The sequence below is a fragment of the Neodiprion pinetum genome, chromosome 7 (assembly GCF_021155775.2).
Source record: "Neodiprion pinetum isolate iyNeoPine1 chromosome 7, iyNeoPine1.2, whole genome shotgun sequence".
Classification (NCBI taxonomy): Eukaryota; Metazoa; Arthropoda; class Insecta; order Hymenoptera; family Diprionidae; genus Neodiprion; species Neodiprion pinetum.
Genome location: NC_060238.1, coordinates 2621004 through 2635157, shown reverse-complemented (window position 1 = coordinate 2635157; position 14154 = coordinate 2621004). Strand labels below are relative to the sequence as shown.

At 39.0% G+C, this 14154-nt stretch overlaps 1 protein-coding gene across 2 annotated transcripts in view; it reads left to right on the top strand.

The window, feature by feature from the left end:
* The window catches only part of LOC124223036 (neural cell adhesion molecule 2), a 90864-nt gene extending 78319 nt beyond the window's left edge, over positions 1 to 12545 (top strand). Inside the window, exons 10-12 of one of the 2 annotated variants that reach the window (XM_046634646.2) lie at positions 1278 to 1532; positions 2295 to 2569; positions 12298 to 12545. In XM_046634646.2, the coding sequence (XP_046490602.1) occupies positions 1278 to 1532; positions 2295 to 2569; positions 12298 to 12339 (572 nt within the window). In that variant the 3' untranslated portion in view covers positions 12340 to 12545. Of the gene's footprint in view, positions 1 to 1277; positions 1533 to 2294; positions 2570 to 3409; positions 5017 to 12297 lie in introns of those variants that run through there. The other variant, XM_046634645.2, reaches the window with a different exon arrangement.
* The last annotated feature ends 1609 nt before the right edge of the window (positions 12546 to 14154 follow it).

Genomic DNA, 14154 nt, shown 5'->3' with positions numbered 1-14154 from the left:
GTTTTTTTTCTCTTTGTTTGTGTTTTCAAATTTGAAGTTAAAGTATCGATGCAAAAGTTCAAAAAAAATTAATATTATTGAGAAAGAAGGAGGATAGCAAAAGAATTCAATCCCGAGAAACAATTAAATTGTGAAATAGAAATCACCTAGGTTCGAACTTTGACCGTTGTACGCTAGAAAAATTTTTGCAAGATGTGTCGGGGGTGGAAAAAATTGCGCCTGCAGCTGACGAAGAAGGGTTAATATATATAAATATGGTTGCATGGCACCAGCTGCGAAATGTGTCATTACCCTATTTCTCTGTCTCTCTCTCTCTCTTTTGTCAGCCATTCAATTACCGGCACTGCGAAATTCACTCGAATATAACCCCCGACCCGAAGCAATAATGCTCAATTAAGAGCCGAGCGCTGAACTGCAGCACGCGCAGGATCCTCGCCCTCCTCTTTGCCATATACCCAAATTGTTCATTATCGACGGAGATCGTTTATACGCCGGCTAAATCGTGGTATACGTAATATACGCGGAGTCGAATTAGTGTAACGATTTTGAAGTGTAGGAATCCTGCTTTTTCTACCTTAATTAGATCTCATTTCAAAAAATTGTCCATTGCTTCATCATTCAAAAATATTCATGTATATCACTCTTTACTTTTCATCACCTTTGGTGATGTGTAAAAAGTATGGATTACGATCGCAAATCACTTTTTCTGATTTCAAGGAATCTTCATGCTTGCGAACCTCTAGAATCTGTGAAAACAGGGTCTTGGAAAAATCTCGGAAACAGCTGGATGAAAAAGCTAAAAAATTGTCATGTCCCGTTTAATTTCAAGTTCCGGTTCTATCGCGAAATCAATCGATTTTCAATATTTTATTGACAAACCTTTACTTTCTTCTCTTCATTACTTTTTCTAAGTAAGCGTTTGTATTTTCCCATTTCTTTTCCCATTTCTTTCTTTCAAAACTTTTTCATTTGGCTGCCAAGGCCTACCGGTTTAAAATTTTTTATTCGGCCGTTTTCGAGATCATCGTGGAAGTTTATCGGAAAGATCGACAGACTCTTTCCTTTTCATGTCGATAAAAAGTATCTTGAGAAAACAATTATCCCGGGTGCAAGTTATTTTTCCGGAAAAAATTTCCATGACATCCCGTCGAAAACAAAAACATATGACAAATCTTTCGTCCATCTCTCTGTTTTTGAAAACAGCATACCGTTCACGTTTCTTCACCTCGCGTGTCCTCCGACTTTTTTCACCCCGATTCCCCTCTTTTCGATCCTAGGGAACGCGGACGCCTCGATCCTGAGTCCGGTCCTCCTTGGCTTGGCGGCGACGGCGACGCTCCTCGCCCTGGCGGTGGCGGGGGTCCTGGCAGCTCTCTACAGGAAGCACACAACCGGAAGGGGCGGAGGGCAGAGTCCGAAGCATGCCCCGATCGCCAGGGAGCCGACCCAGGCCGGGGTCACGACTCCGATACACCCCGGAAGCAAGCAGACGCCGGACGACATGGACCCCGACATCATCCCCAACGAGTACGGTGAGTCAGAATCCGGCGAATGATTTATTACCCGAGGCATTGCGCCAATTGACTTTCACCAATTTCCTGCCTTAACAATTTATTGCACGCGCGATACGCGAATTTTGTTCCTTTATTTTTATTTTTTTGTTGCCGCACGGTTTTTCATGCTCGTATTTCCAACTTGCCAAAAGGATTATTCATCGATTAATTATAACTTTTTCTCGAGAAGTATAGTTTGACTTTTCAAATTTTAACTGTTTTTGTAACAAGAATCGACCGATCGGTTTGTTTTTGGTGTTCGTTTCGGTTCTGGGTAGGTATTTAGATTCAATTATTAGTATTTGGGGAAAGTCTTGCTCTTTGGCATATGTCTGCTTGATTGCGGTGAGAATTTGTTGGAATCGAAATGCTACATCATTATTGCACGATATCTTTACGCTTATCTTTTATTCCTATAGATTTTAAAATCACGTTTTCTCTTGAATATTAAATCTTGAGATCATTTCTTTGCTATATGTTCGATAAACCATGAACGATGAAAGAACAAAACCGTATCAATTCTCTTTCAAAACAACTGAAATACATTTTTTTTTTTTCCAATACTGACATTTAGTGATAAATTAAAATTCTACTACTATTCCCACTTTTTTCGATATCTCGCGGTTTTCATTTCGCTTATTCATCCTGCAATCCTTTTCTTATTCTCTTCTTTCCTTTTCTTCTTCTTCTTCTTCTTCTTCTTCTTCTTCTCCTTCTTCTTGCCTGTTGTCAATTTCGCAGAGAGGAGACCCTTGACGTATACGCCTATCTACAAAACTCCACCGCAGCGTAGAAGAAAGGATTTACGTTTGGGTGACGTTCTGCCGGATGAAAAACCTACCGTACAACGGAAGGTGGACCTTCAGCCTGATCCACGACTCGCCGAGATTGATTCGAATTTTCTTCAGAATCATCATCACACTCTTCATCATCAGAACACTTACACCCAGCCACCGACGATGGCTGACTTCAAACAGATGGCGATGGACGCCTACAATCAGCGAAACAATCAAAACGTAAGTATCTTTCAAACTTTATTCAATCGGTTCAACTAGATATCGAGACAGGTTTCGTTTCTTTTAACAATCGTCGCTGAAATTTGATGTTTCTTTCATGTTTTTCTAAATTTCTATACCTCTGAAATACCTCGGAAATATTTCTTGCGAAATTAACTTCAGTAGAAAATATTACGCAAAGGATAAAAAAAAACAAAAAAAAAAAAACAAATCAGTTACTTATTTTTAAACTTTGTGAATACTTTCCATCGTATACAGTATCAAGAAAATCGTGACATCAAACTTTGCCGCATGTTCGATTTCATTGCCGAATACACGATTTATTTCTGATCAGAAGAAATAAGCTTCGGTGTAAAAGAAGCTGTATGATTGATGAAAAAAGTTGTAGAGCCCATCAGAAACTTCCTACGTTCAATTTCATCGAAATCATTGCCCCGAATTTTCGTCATTAATCTGCGACAGTGTTAATTAATGTAAAAAATATTTTTCCCCGTTTCTCTCGTCGTTGTATAATTTCGAATCTCTGTAATAACGAAGCAAAAGGAGAAAGGAAAAAAAATAAGGAACACATCCGGTGTTCCGTCGAACCAGAAACCAAGATTATCTTACAGCGATGCGAACTTGATCGGAATATCGAAATTCAAATTTTCACCGAAGCTTTCTAGTTCGGTGGAGTAGAATTTGCGGCAGCTCGTCGCTTCGGAGTTCGGCGAAGTTGTTTCCCCGCAATTTTCTCTCTCTGTCTCGCAATTTCTCGGAGCTTTTCGAGCATGCAGGGGATTTGTTGATAACAACCGAGGTCGACGCTATTCGCTTCTATATTTTAGTTTTGCGCTGCAGGTATACTACAGCCTGCAGAGATCAAACAAGGGTGTTGCGGGGCTTCCCCAACGGCCGGTGTCGTCCTCGATATCCGCCCACGCGAAATTTCATCAACCGGAAGTGGTTACCAGATCGAATAGAATACAGGAAAGTTGTATATAAGGACGATCAACGAAAAGTGGTATCAATACGAGGTGGAAAATGAGAGCCACCTACGTGAGAATAAATATCTCGATCAATCGACGAGACAGACTTTTGAATAAAAGTAAAAAAATTAGTTGACATTTTTATTTTTTTCTTTCAATTTTAACAAACGATATGCAATAATTCGGTTATTTTTTAACAGTGAAGTGCAGTACATCATCATCTTCACCGTTATATGTTATGTAATACATTAAAAATATATGTATATATATATATATATATATATATTTATAGTTTTTGAGCGGCGCGTTGAAGTTTGAAATTTCATATTATATAAAATGACTATGCGAATGAATAATTACTTAACGTAGCCGTTATTCTTATTTCGGGATTTATCGATGCAATTCGAAACGAATTTTGAAAACTTGTTTATAGAAATGAAAAGTTATGTATAATAAAAAAAAAGAAAAGAACGTGTTGCATAATATACGGACACTCTGTAACGAGCAAGAAAATGTAAAATTAAAAATACATGATATCTTCCCGTACGTATACATAAATACATATTAAAGTATAGTTTGCATGTATTTTTCACTATAAGTATATATGTATACAAAATTATCATAAATGAAAGTTGTTCGTTGAAAAGTTATTATCATTATTACATTAATATTATTATTGTTGTCGTCAGTATTCATCATTCTATCAGACGTATTTGTTTTTACCTGTTTTTTAGTTCTTCCCTCACAATTTCGCTGCACACGATTTTTTAATCTTATCAATATTATTGTTGTTATTATTAATCTAACCATCATTGCCAACGTTATCAGTAAAATACTAAGGGTATGTACCTACCTAGTTAAGAATTACAGGAGGAACGGAAGTATCTCTATACGCATGTACATTAGACCTGTCCTTGATAAGAGTGAAATCGAATTTCGATGGTCGCACCCCTCAAATTGGTTCAAAATGATGGAAATGTAAAAATTTGTATTGAATTATTTTGAACCAATTTTAGGGGTACGACCATCGAAATTCGATTCGACTCTTATTAAGCACAGGTATACTATGTACATTGATTAATAATATTCATTCCACGTAGAACAAAAATATTTCGTCTCAATGACGACGCGGTTTGTGAAGAGAAAAAAATATTAAAAACGCAGAATCCATAAAAATCAAAAACATAATTTAGAGAAGAAAAATGTGTATGAAAAATAGGAATTTGCTTCCGTTCCTTTTCACACGCCCGAATAAAGAATAAAGAATTAAAAAAAAAAATCCCCATATACTACTTGACCGTTTATACAATTATTGCTATATATTTACGTAATACATACGATACATATATTGTTATTATTATACAACTATACATAGACGAGTGAGAGAAATTTTTGTACAAAGAGAAACGAAAATGACGAAAGTGAAAGAAAAAAAGAAAAAAAAAAAAACAAAAAAGAAAAAATCGAAGAAACGGAAAATATCACGGATACAAGAAATAATGATGATAATAATAATAACAATAATAAATAACAAAATCAACAAACTATTATATATTGTAAATAAACAAAATGAATGAATAAATATAGATACAGATTATACAAACACAAATTTGTCTTTATAATAATATAAGATGCGTTACTTGATTTTAAATTCAATCAATCCGTATTCTGAGAATTAAAACAATTGCGTAATACGTTTGAAAGAAAATTGAATAACTATTTTGCACGGAACAATTTTAGTTATATATTTATTACATATTATCTTATTCATATAAGATATAATATATATTGTTCATCAATTTATCCGCTTATGTGGGGCAAACTTTCATCTCCCACGTAAAACGCGGCTAAACAACATATGAGCATAACAGGTATGTAGAATATATTGTATTTAACAATAAGTAATTTATAACAGAGCGGCTAATTGCAGCCGTTATATGCATCCCCTAAACCCGTCTGAACGAGGGTTGTTATAACTGGGAGGGGATTTTCGTAGGGAGCAGAGGAGATATATCGGTTGCTACCGGGCCAGCTAATTAATTCTACTGTATCAGAAGTGACCGGCCTGCATAGGAAGCGATTAGGCACGCTCTACACGCGAGCTGTTTCAGCTAGAGCCTGAATGCTAGTGCAGACCGAATATCGAACGCAGCGATTGCGATTGTCGGCATGCGATTGACGCCGCTGCACTCGCTCGAAGCTCAGGCTGGTTATTGCCGACGGTTTATTACGTTGCTGTAGTTGCGAAACCCAGTGCATGATAGGCCTCCTGAACCACCTCCTCGATCAGCCGAACAACGTACAGCCGCCGATCCTCGTCGTCGTCCAGGACGCAAATAATGGGGAATTCCATGCGAACGTAACCAGCGTCTGATCCCTTTCACCGTTTTTGATTTTTATATGTGAGAAATTTGTTGAAACCGGAAAAGATATGTTAAGATTATGCGAAATAAAACTAAGAACGAGAAAAGGAAGTTATTAACTAAAGTTTACAACGAACGACAAATACCACAGTTATCAATATCGTGAAACGTCGAGACATTTTGAGTGTTTAGATAGAAACGTACGTTGCGGTAGAAATCTCGTTAGAGTAGTTGCACCGGCAGCAAGGTGCGCTGTTACAAAGTTTGCATAAATTTGGCGGTAACGTTGAACCGAGTCTCCGTCTCCGTCTCTTTACCTGTTCCTGTTTCTATCCATCCTATTTTCCCAGAACGGCAACGAATTATTCCGCGAGGCAGGCTTCCTCCAGGCGTATCGCTAATTCTGAGGAATTTGCAAGTCGGGTTGTGGCGCGGTGCAGTTTACAATCTACAGCAGAAATCCATCCGCACAAATAATTCGATTTGCACAGCTCGATTCGAGGATGTTACTTATGGTGAAACACAGTTTTTCAATCAAGCATACGATCGCTTATACGTGCAAAAAATTATACGAGCACGACGAAAAAATCAGTTAGTCAAAACTGCCAAGTAGCGAAATTAAATTCAATTGAGTTGCCTGTTTTTTAAAGAAACTGTGACTGGCATAAAATCAAATTATAAACGACAAATTCGGATGAAAAGAGTTCAGTTGCTGACAGTTTTAGAAGAACCCGATATTAATCTTTACACGAAATTCAGCCTGATTGACTTCGGGCTTTCAGTTTATCTGTATAAAAACTTGGTTTACCTTCATTTCTGAAAGTTTTCGTATAATTCTTTGCACAAAAACTCTAAGATGAATACGTTTTGTTTTTAGTTCCGAAAAAATATCCAGACCGTCGGTTATTGGTAATTTTTGTCACGTTCTTGAGCTGGCTCCACTTCAGTCACGGACATAAGTTATACGAGCCTTGTGATTGATTGCGTGATCAATACCCAAGCACGCTGCAGTTCGGAACAAAGAAAAAACTTCGGTAATCGGTAAAGAAATTGATGAAATTCAGAAAGCGCATTAGAGAATAAGTCGATGTGAATAAAACGTCTGCGTTTCAAAAGAAATAACAAGTAAATTCGTATTACTGTACTTACAAATATAGTTTTTCTAGTAAAAATGGGGTATTAAGAGTATACAGTGTTAGTGTGGTAAGTGGGCAATTTCCGAGAAGTGTGCAGTTTGCGCCATGAGTTGCCCATCCGCATCTGTGAATGGAAGTTTGACTTGGTAATCATGGAACGTGCCACTGACAGCTCCTGAAATTGAGGCTAGGTAACGTCCGCTTGATAACGCGGTGGGTGAAATTGAGTAATTCTATCGTGCGCACGCGTTAAAAAAATCCCCAGCGTGTGAAATCGAGCATTCGAGTCGTGCGCATCCGCAAAAAAAATTCCTAGTGCGTGAAATCAAGAATTCCATTTGCGCGCCTGCGCCAAAGTCGTTTTACCGCACTGTTAGGAAATGAGACGACTTCCGCAGGCTCCACTGGCCTTGAAATTAAAAATTTCCAAGCCGGTGTTGATATGAAAAAAGTATTGAAAAAATTGTAAATAAATTTTCAATTCATGTCAACAACAAGTTCGTGCAGGAAATATTTTGCGTCGATATTTCAGTCGTCCGATGCGTGAAACGTTGACTTACCACGTTCACTGAAGAATATACCGGCTCGTAGGGAAAATTTTCTCAGTCGTACACCCGTGGTTATATTCTTCAGCCAACGAATCAAGCGACCGCAGCGAGTCGTTCAAATTGAATAGCCCACGCTGCGAGCGCGATCTGGATCTTTCCGCAATCTGGAAACACATGGAGAGTTATCGTAATGACGCCTGAGCTCTCAAGCGCAATTACGACGATTCGTGCAAACCCGCGGCGACGGGCTTGGTGCGAAGGTCGGAGGAGGGGTAAAATCTGCATTCGTCACGTTCAGGGCAAAGTGCTTTCCGAGCTGAAAATGATCGGGCAAATGGCACCCCAAACGGCCACCGTCGTACGACCGCTCCATCCCCGCGCCCCTTATACTTTCGTCTACCTGTACGTCAAACCGCAGTATTTTCCATTGTACTTCGTTGAATCCACCGCAAACGTCTCGCGTGCGAGAGAAATTATAGAAAAAAAAACCACGCGAGTAAAAAGCGTGAGGGGAGATAGGGGAACACCCCAAATTATAGTGTCGAAACGAAATAGCGTGGTGGAATTTTACACCCTTCAATTCGCTCGCTACATTTCGAATACTGTCTGTCTCGAGTTCACAAACAGCGAACAAATTATATCCACAAATGCAGTTTAAAAAAAGCAGAAAAAAAAAATTGTTTCCAATTAATACACTGATCGAACTCTGTTCGAATTCTACAAAAATTAAGTGGAGCCAAATGCTGGAGATAGGAATTTTTTATGAAGAAATTTGGATAAGCCGTATACTGTTTTCTGTCACAGAATTGTAGATTGACCTGTCAAAATGATCGTAGAATTAGTTAAAATACTGAGATTGCAGTTTTTGCACCTAGCACGAATAGAAAACATGTGGTGGGTGGTCTGACTCATGTAGATCTGACTCCAACCCTTTTGTTTAAATGTATTCTTTAAAAACAATTAGCCAAATTGATTCATTTACGAATAAGATCCACCAATTAATTTCTGTATAAATTTGCGGTTTTTATAAAAAATTTCGGTTAATAATTTCGAAGATATTATTTAGATTTTTACTCTTGAGGAGGAATAGTGAGGATGAAAAGTTTCCTTCAAATAAACTAATTCCTCAAACCAATTTTCACAGGATATTATGGAATCATGGTCCGTTAATAAATTGACACTAGCCGCAAGCTTGGGTAGAATTATATCGCACCGTTACTTTCTATCCTTTAGTTTTAACGGAGTCTCTTATTCTTGTTACGTGAAAACGGCACAAGGCGAAAGCAATCTACCTGCAATTATAATTACAAGAAACGTAACCGTACGGAAGCTGATCTGCAGGTGGTTCGTCGGTCTGCAGCAGAAGCTGCACAAGATCTCGATGGCGTTCGATTACCCAGCGCTTATTATCCGTAATATAATGATTTGGAATATTGCTCGAGAGAAGAATAGAAAGCGGAATAAAAAGAAGAATAATACCGAGAATCTCTAATGGAGGGAATTCTCCCTTCTCTTATTCCATTTCAGCTTGCTGCCGGCAGTCACCGCTGCATATTTATGCACAACGAGCTGGAGGTTGCATTAACATACAATCGAGGGAATTTTGCACCGTCTTCGTTGACTTGCATCAGCCTCCCTTTCGCGACTCCTGCCCGACATGCAACGCGTCTCTTTCCCTCTTTCACTCTTCGAGCGGAAGGTTCTCTGCAGAGATTGATATTATATCGTCGTTCGAAAATGTTTTATTCTTCGGCATCAGGGAAGAAGTCGAGGTTGTAATTTCGCCTCGATTTCAAAAGGCTGTCATGCTCGAAGCTCCGCGTTTGAACCGAGAATATTGTAAGAATAATCTTGGAATATTTTGATTTTTTACCACAGGATCAAAGCGTCCGGACTGGCCGGATCAATCCGTGGAACGAATTCCACCAACCAGTGAAAAGGAATGAATGTATAAAAATAACAAGAGTCCGAACAGAGAGAGGAGACAGGTACAGATTTCGGAGGGTGAAAACCGCGGCGGGGAATAAAATAGAAGCAAGCGGAGTAAAAAAAGAAGTCGATCAATGGAAATAGAACGAGGGGTTAAAAGGTTGAGGGTTTTTCGCAGTTGGTTGGGTCAGTGTCGCGTTACAGGAAGGACAGGAGGGTGGGAGAATGTGAATAAGGCGAACGGCAAATACTGTTAGCAAGTCAACCTGCTGCAGAGCGGAATAAGCAGAAGCAGAAGAGGAAGCGGAAGTAGCGCCGGAGTTCCCAGTCTCTCAATCTGTACCAGTTAGCTCTTGAGATTGTGTGTATATATACAGGGTTAATTTATACAAGTGGATGCCACTTCGATGGAATAATTACATCGGGTTACAACAAGCTGCAGGCATTATACACCGCGTAAAACGCCCCGGCAACGACAACACCGATCTTCTTCCTCTTGCTCTCCGAGGTTTAATTGATGCACAAATGAACGTTGGTTGGTAGACACCCGCGCGCGTTATTGCCGAGGTGAGGGAATGGCGAGCTTAATCTTAAGTCACTGTTTTGCAATTCCCAGCTAATGGAGCAGCCATTAACGCTGCATTTCTGCAAGCGCGATGTGACGAGCTGCAGTTGCAAAACCGCTTGCTAGACTGTGTAAATTTGTAAAACTTGCATGGCAAACCGTCTGGAGTTAATGGGGAAGTAGAATGACAGCTTATCAGATGACTTTCGGAATTCACAATTTCAGAAGCGATTCAAGGATTCGAGGCACAGTCGCAGTGGAGAACCGCAGGTTAGATTGTGTAAATTTGATAAACCTGGGGCGTGATTTCGTTCAAGATTTACCAGGAATTAAAATTGCAGCTGTTTGGCCATGGCTTTGAAAATGGCCAGCTGTGGGACCGAAAAGTGATCATCGAAATTGAATATTTGAGTGTGAAGAAGGAGGGCAGAATGTGGTTTGAAAGGCAGGCCAATCATAAACAGGATCAAACGAGGAGATCGATTCAACGAAACAGTCGTAAATATCCTTTCAGGAAGATTAAATGTTTATTTTTGCAGAACCGAGGTGTCTGAAATCTATTTTTCAAAGTGGCTGAAGTGATTAGGAGTAAGCTTGTCGTTATTTTATTCTCACTCTCGGTAAATATTGATATGTTTGCACCGGAACGCAGTTTTAAGCATTAATTTTACAATATATATATATATATGTATATATATATATATATATATATCATGAAATTGAATGAAAAATTTTTAGTTAGGTAGTTTTATTTATTTAATTTTTCATTTTATTTTCAGTTTTAATATTTTATGTAACCTGACCTACGTCTCCATACTTTTACCATGCTTTCCGCCTCGTCGCTGCTCCGTACTTATTATTATTATTATTATTCTTTTTTATCGCTGTACTTGCGTTTATTAATTCTCTGTTTCTCTTGCTATAAGTATTGAATTTCTCCTGTATAAGTCTTTTGTCTTCGTATTTGTTGAACTTTTTCGAGACAGATAATTCAAAGTCGTCCAATATTGCCATGGGCCTTAATAAACATCGACACTGATACTGATGCTGGAATGAAATTAGCCGAACGTGATTCTTGGGTACTTTTTTTACGATAACACGTTCGAATAGAGTACGAAACGGTGTAGCTTTCCGGCAGTTTCTGTTAATTTAAATCGCCGCTATACCGCCGCTTCTCCCCCACAGGAATTAGTAACGAGCCCGAAGTAAAGCTCGCTCGTATCCACCCTTACTCACCAGCATGCCTCGCATATATATACGCTTGTACACAACAGGTCTCGGAGTATACACGCAATACGTATACACTCAACCGTTTAGCCCAACCGTTAATTGTCGAGCTCCCAGCTATTAAGTTCTGCGCAGTCGTTGAGGAAAGGCGAGGAGAATAGAAGGGAGCTGAGGGGTGAAAAAGAAGGGGTCGGCTCGGAATTAAGCCCGCTTAATGATATTCATTCGAACTTATACATTAATTTACATTCCAATTATCACCAGCCTCTCTACGTCAATGTATACACGAAATAATTTGTTTCTTCGTTTTCCTTCTTGCAATACAAAAAAAGTGCGCTTACGCTGTTCTTACAACTTTTTCTTCCTCCTTATTCCTCTTTTAATTGTTTCACATTTCAGTTTACTAGATTTAGATAGAACTGAGAGTTTACGAGGTGTTTTAATATTTCGTGCGTACTAGAATCGCAAAATTCTTTTTTTCACTGATCACAGCTGTGAACAAAAAAATTGATCAAACTATTATAGAAAAATTGGGGAAAATTGATTGAATGAAAACTTTTAATATCAAGAAAGGCTCGACAAACGATTTCAATTCAACCAAAATACTTTTAGGTGAGAATCGATCTGTCTGGTAAGAATTAAAAACAATGCGGTATCGAGTTGTGTCGACGTTGAGGAATGGCTCAACGATTGCGTAGACGATGACGAAGGTTGCCGAGCTTTTCGCGTGCGGCCTTCATTTCGCAGGGTTAACCTTGACGGCTATTAAGCGATACGCGAGTTATTGCGAGAAATTTTTCTTCTTTCGTTGTTTTACTCGTTTCTTTTCCCTCTTCTTTGTTTTTCTAATTTTTTATTTATTTTTTCCCTCACTCTCGGCTGCTTTCCCCTTTCTCTTTACTTCGTATGTTTTTATTTAGAATTTACAAATTACAGAATAGGGTTTGAACTAAAATTGATGATGCTTTTACAAGATTTTCTGATTTTTGTAGAAGCAGGAGCTACTTTATTTGTTCTGCGCTTTGGATGCATAAAACAATTAACAAGCATGCCGGAGGATGTACTTCGATCAAGGTTGAGTGATAACTAAAGAAATTGATATTTGAAGATGCTGTTCACCGAGGTGTGGCGAAAAAAGAAGATTCCAATGACAAAATAACTAGTATCGTTACAAGTACATTGACTGGGATAGATTTCTCAGTATAAGATTATGCACATGCACACCTTTCTGTACTCATAGAGATGAATAAATGAGTTTGACAAAACATAAAAATGGATTATCTTCTTTAAAAACATTTACTTCTCCAATCGTCCCGAAATTTATGTACATGGAGATTTTCAATCCGCATCGACCATCAGACATTCAAATACGACATCTAAGTCATCGTGGAACTTACACTTGAAGGAACTTCACAACAGAATATGAAGCATTCTGACATTTGATTTCTGCATCTTTTCATTCGCTTGAGGTTCAGCACGATTATTTTCTGGCTCGCAATGACGTCGATACGGACTTTTGATTCATACGCTGCAATGTCGAGAATATGTGTCTAAACGCATGCCTTCTAACGAAAGAGTGCATGCGATTGCCTGCTTACGTGATGCTTCCAATCAGAATTAAACAAATCAGAGAAATTGGAGAAGAAAACTGTTCTCCTTGACGCAGCAGAACAGCTGAGCATTGACTCAGTTCTAAGTAGGAGTAGCATATAAGCAAACGATCACATGCCCTCTCAAGCAAGCAGGCATGCCTTCAATCACACAGCGTGGACATCACATGATTCTATTCGACGCGCGCTCGATGTATTCCATAACATTAGTATTCCTAATTATTTCAACAACTTTTCATTTGCTCTCTCGATCTTGAATTTTCGTAGGCATATAACCAAAACGCTGTTCTAGCTAGTCGAGAGTGAAGTATCTACGTTGGGTAGAGAAGCAAAATTGTTTTTCGAAAAGTATTCGGATGGAAAAAAATTCAGAGTAACTGTAATACATCACGGATGCGCTAATTTTGAACGAGATGAAACGGATGCTTCGTATATGAGATAGTATTTAACGCTGCGTAATGATTTAAAGACCTAAAAAGGTGATAGGAAGAGAAAGAACGAAGCTTCTTAACACTTCGAGTGTATTTTAACACACATTTGAAAGATACGAGCAAAATTTTTCATCATCCAACTGTCGCAGAACGGCAGCGTTATCGGCTGACCCGTTAAGTAAAGGATATATCTTCAGTCAACGGCTGACCATCGAAGGGCCTAGCCGCTTGTGTCTGGAATCGGCAGGACAGATAAGGTGTGTATTTCTTGTATGAAATGTGAACACTAGAATCATTATACATCATATCATACATCATACATCATACATCATACATCATCATACCTAGTATTACAGTTCGAAACCAAAGTTTGAATTTTCGGATGTTCGGAAAGTGACGTCACCAATCTAAAATCGGCTAGCCGAGTTCCTCAGTCTGGTAACAACCGCGCAGTAGAGCGGACGGTTGATAGTCGCGCTCCGCAAACTTCGAGTACCGGGTTCTCAACCTCCCGGATCCCGCGCTTCGGGTCCGCTACGCGGTGAAACTCGACTTCCAGGATAAGCGCTCCGTGGTTCCTGGTTCACGTTTACAATAAATTATTTCAATTCGTTTTTCGCGCAAGCTGAAATTCAGTAGCTGTCAGTGCGCTAATAAAATTTCTCGACTTCCAGGATAAGCGCTCCGTGGTTCCTGGTTCACGTTTACAATAAATTATTTCAATTCGTCTTTCGCGCAAGCTGAAATTCAGTAGCTGTCAGTCCGCTGATAAAATTTCTCGACTTCCAGGATAAGCGCTCCGTGGTTC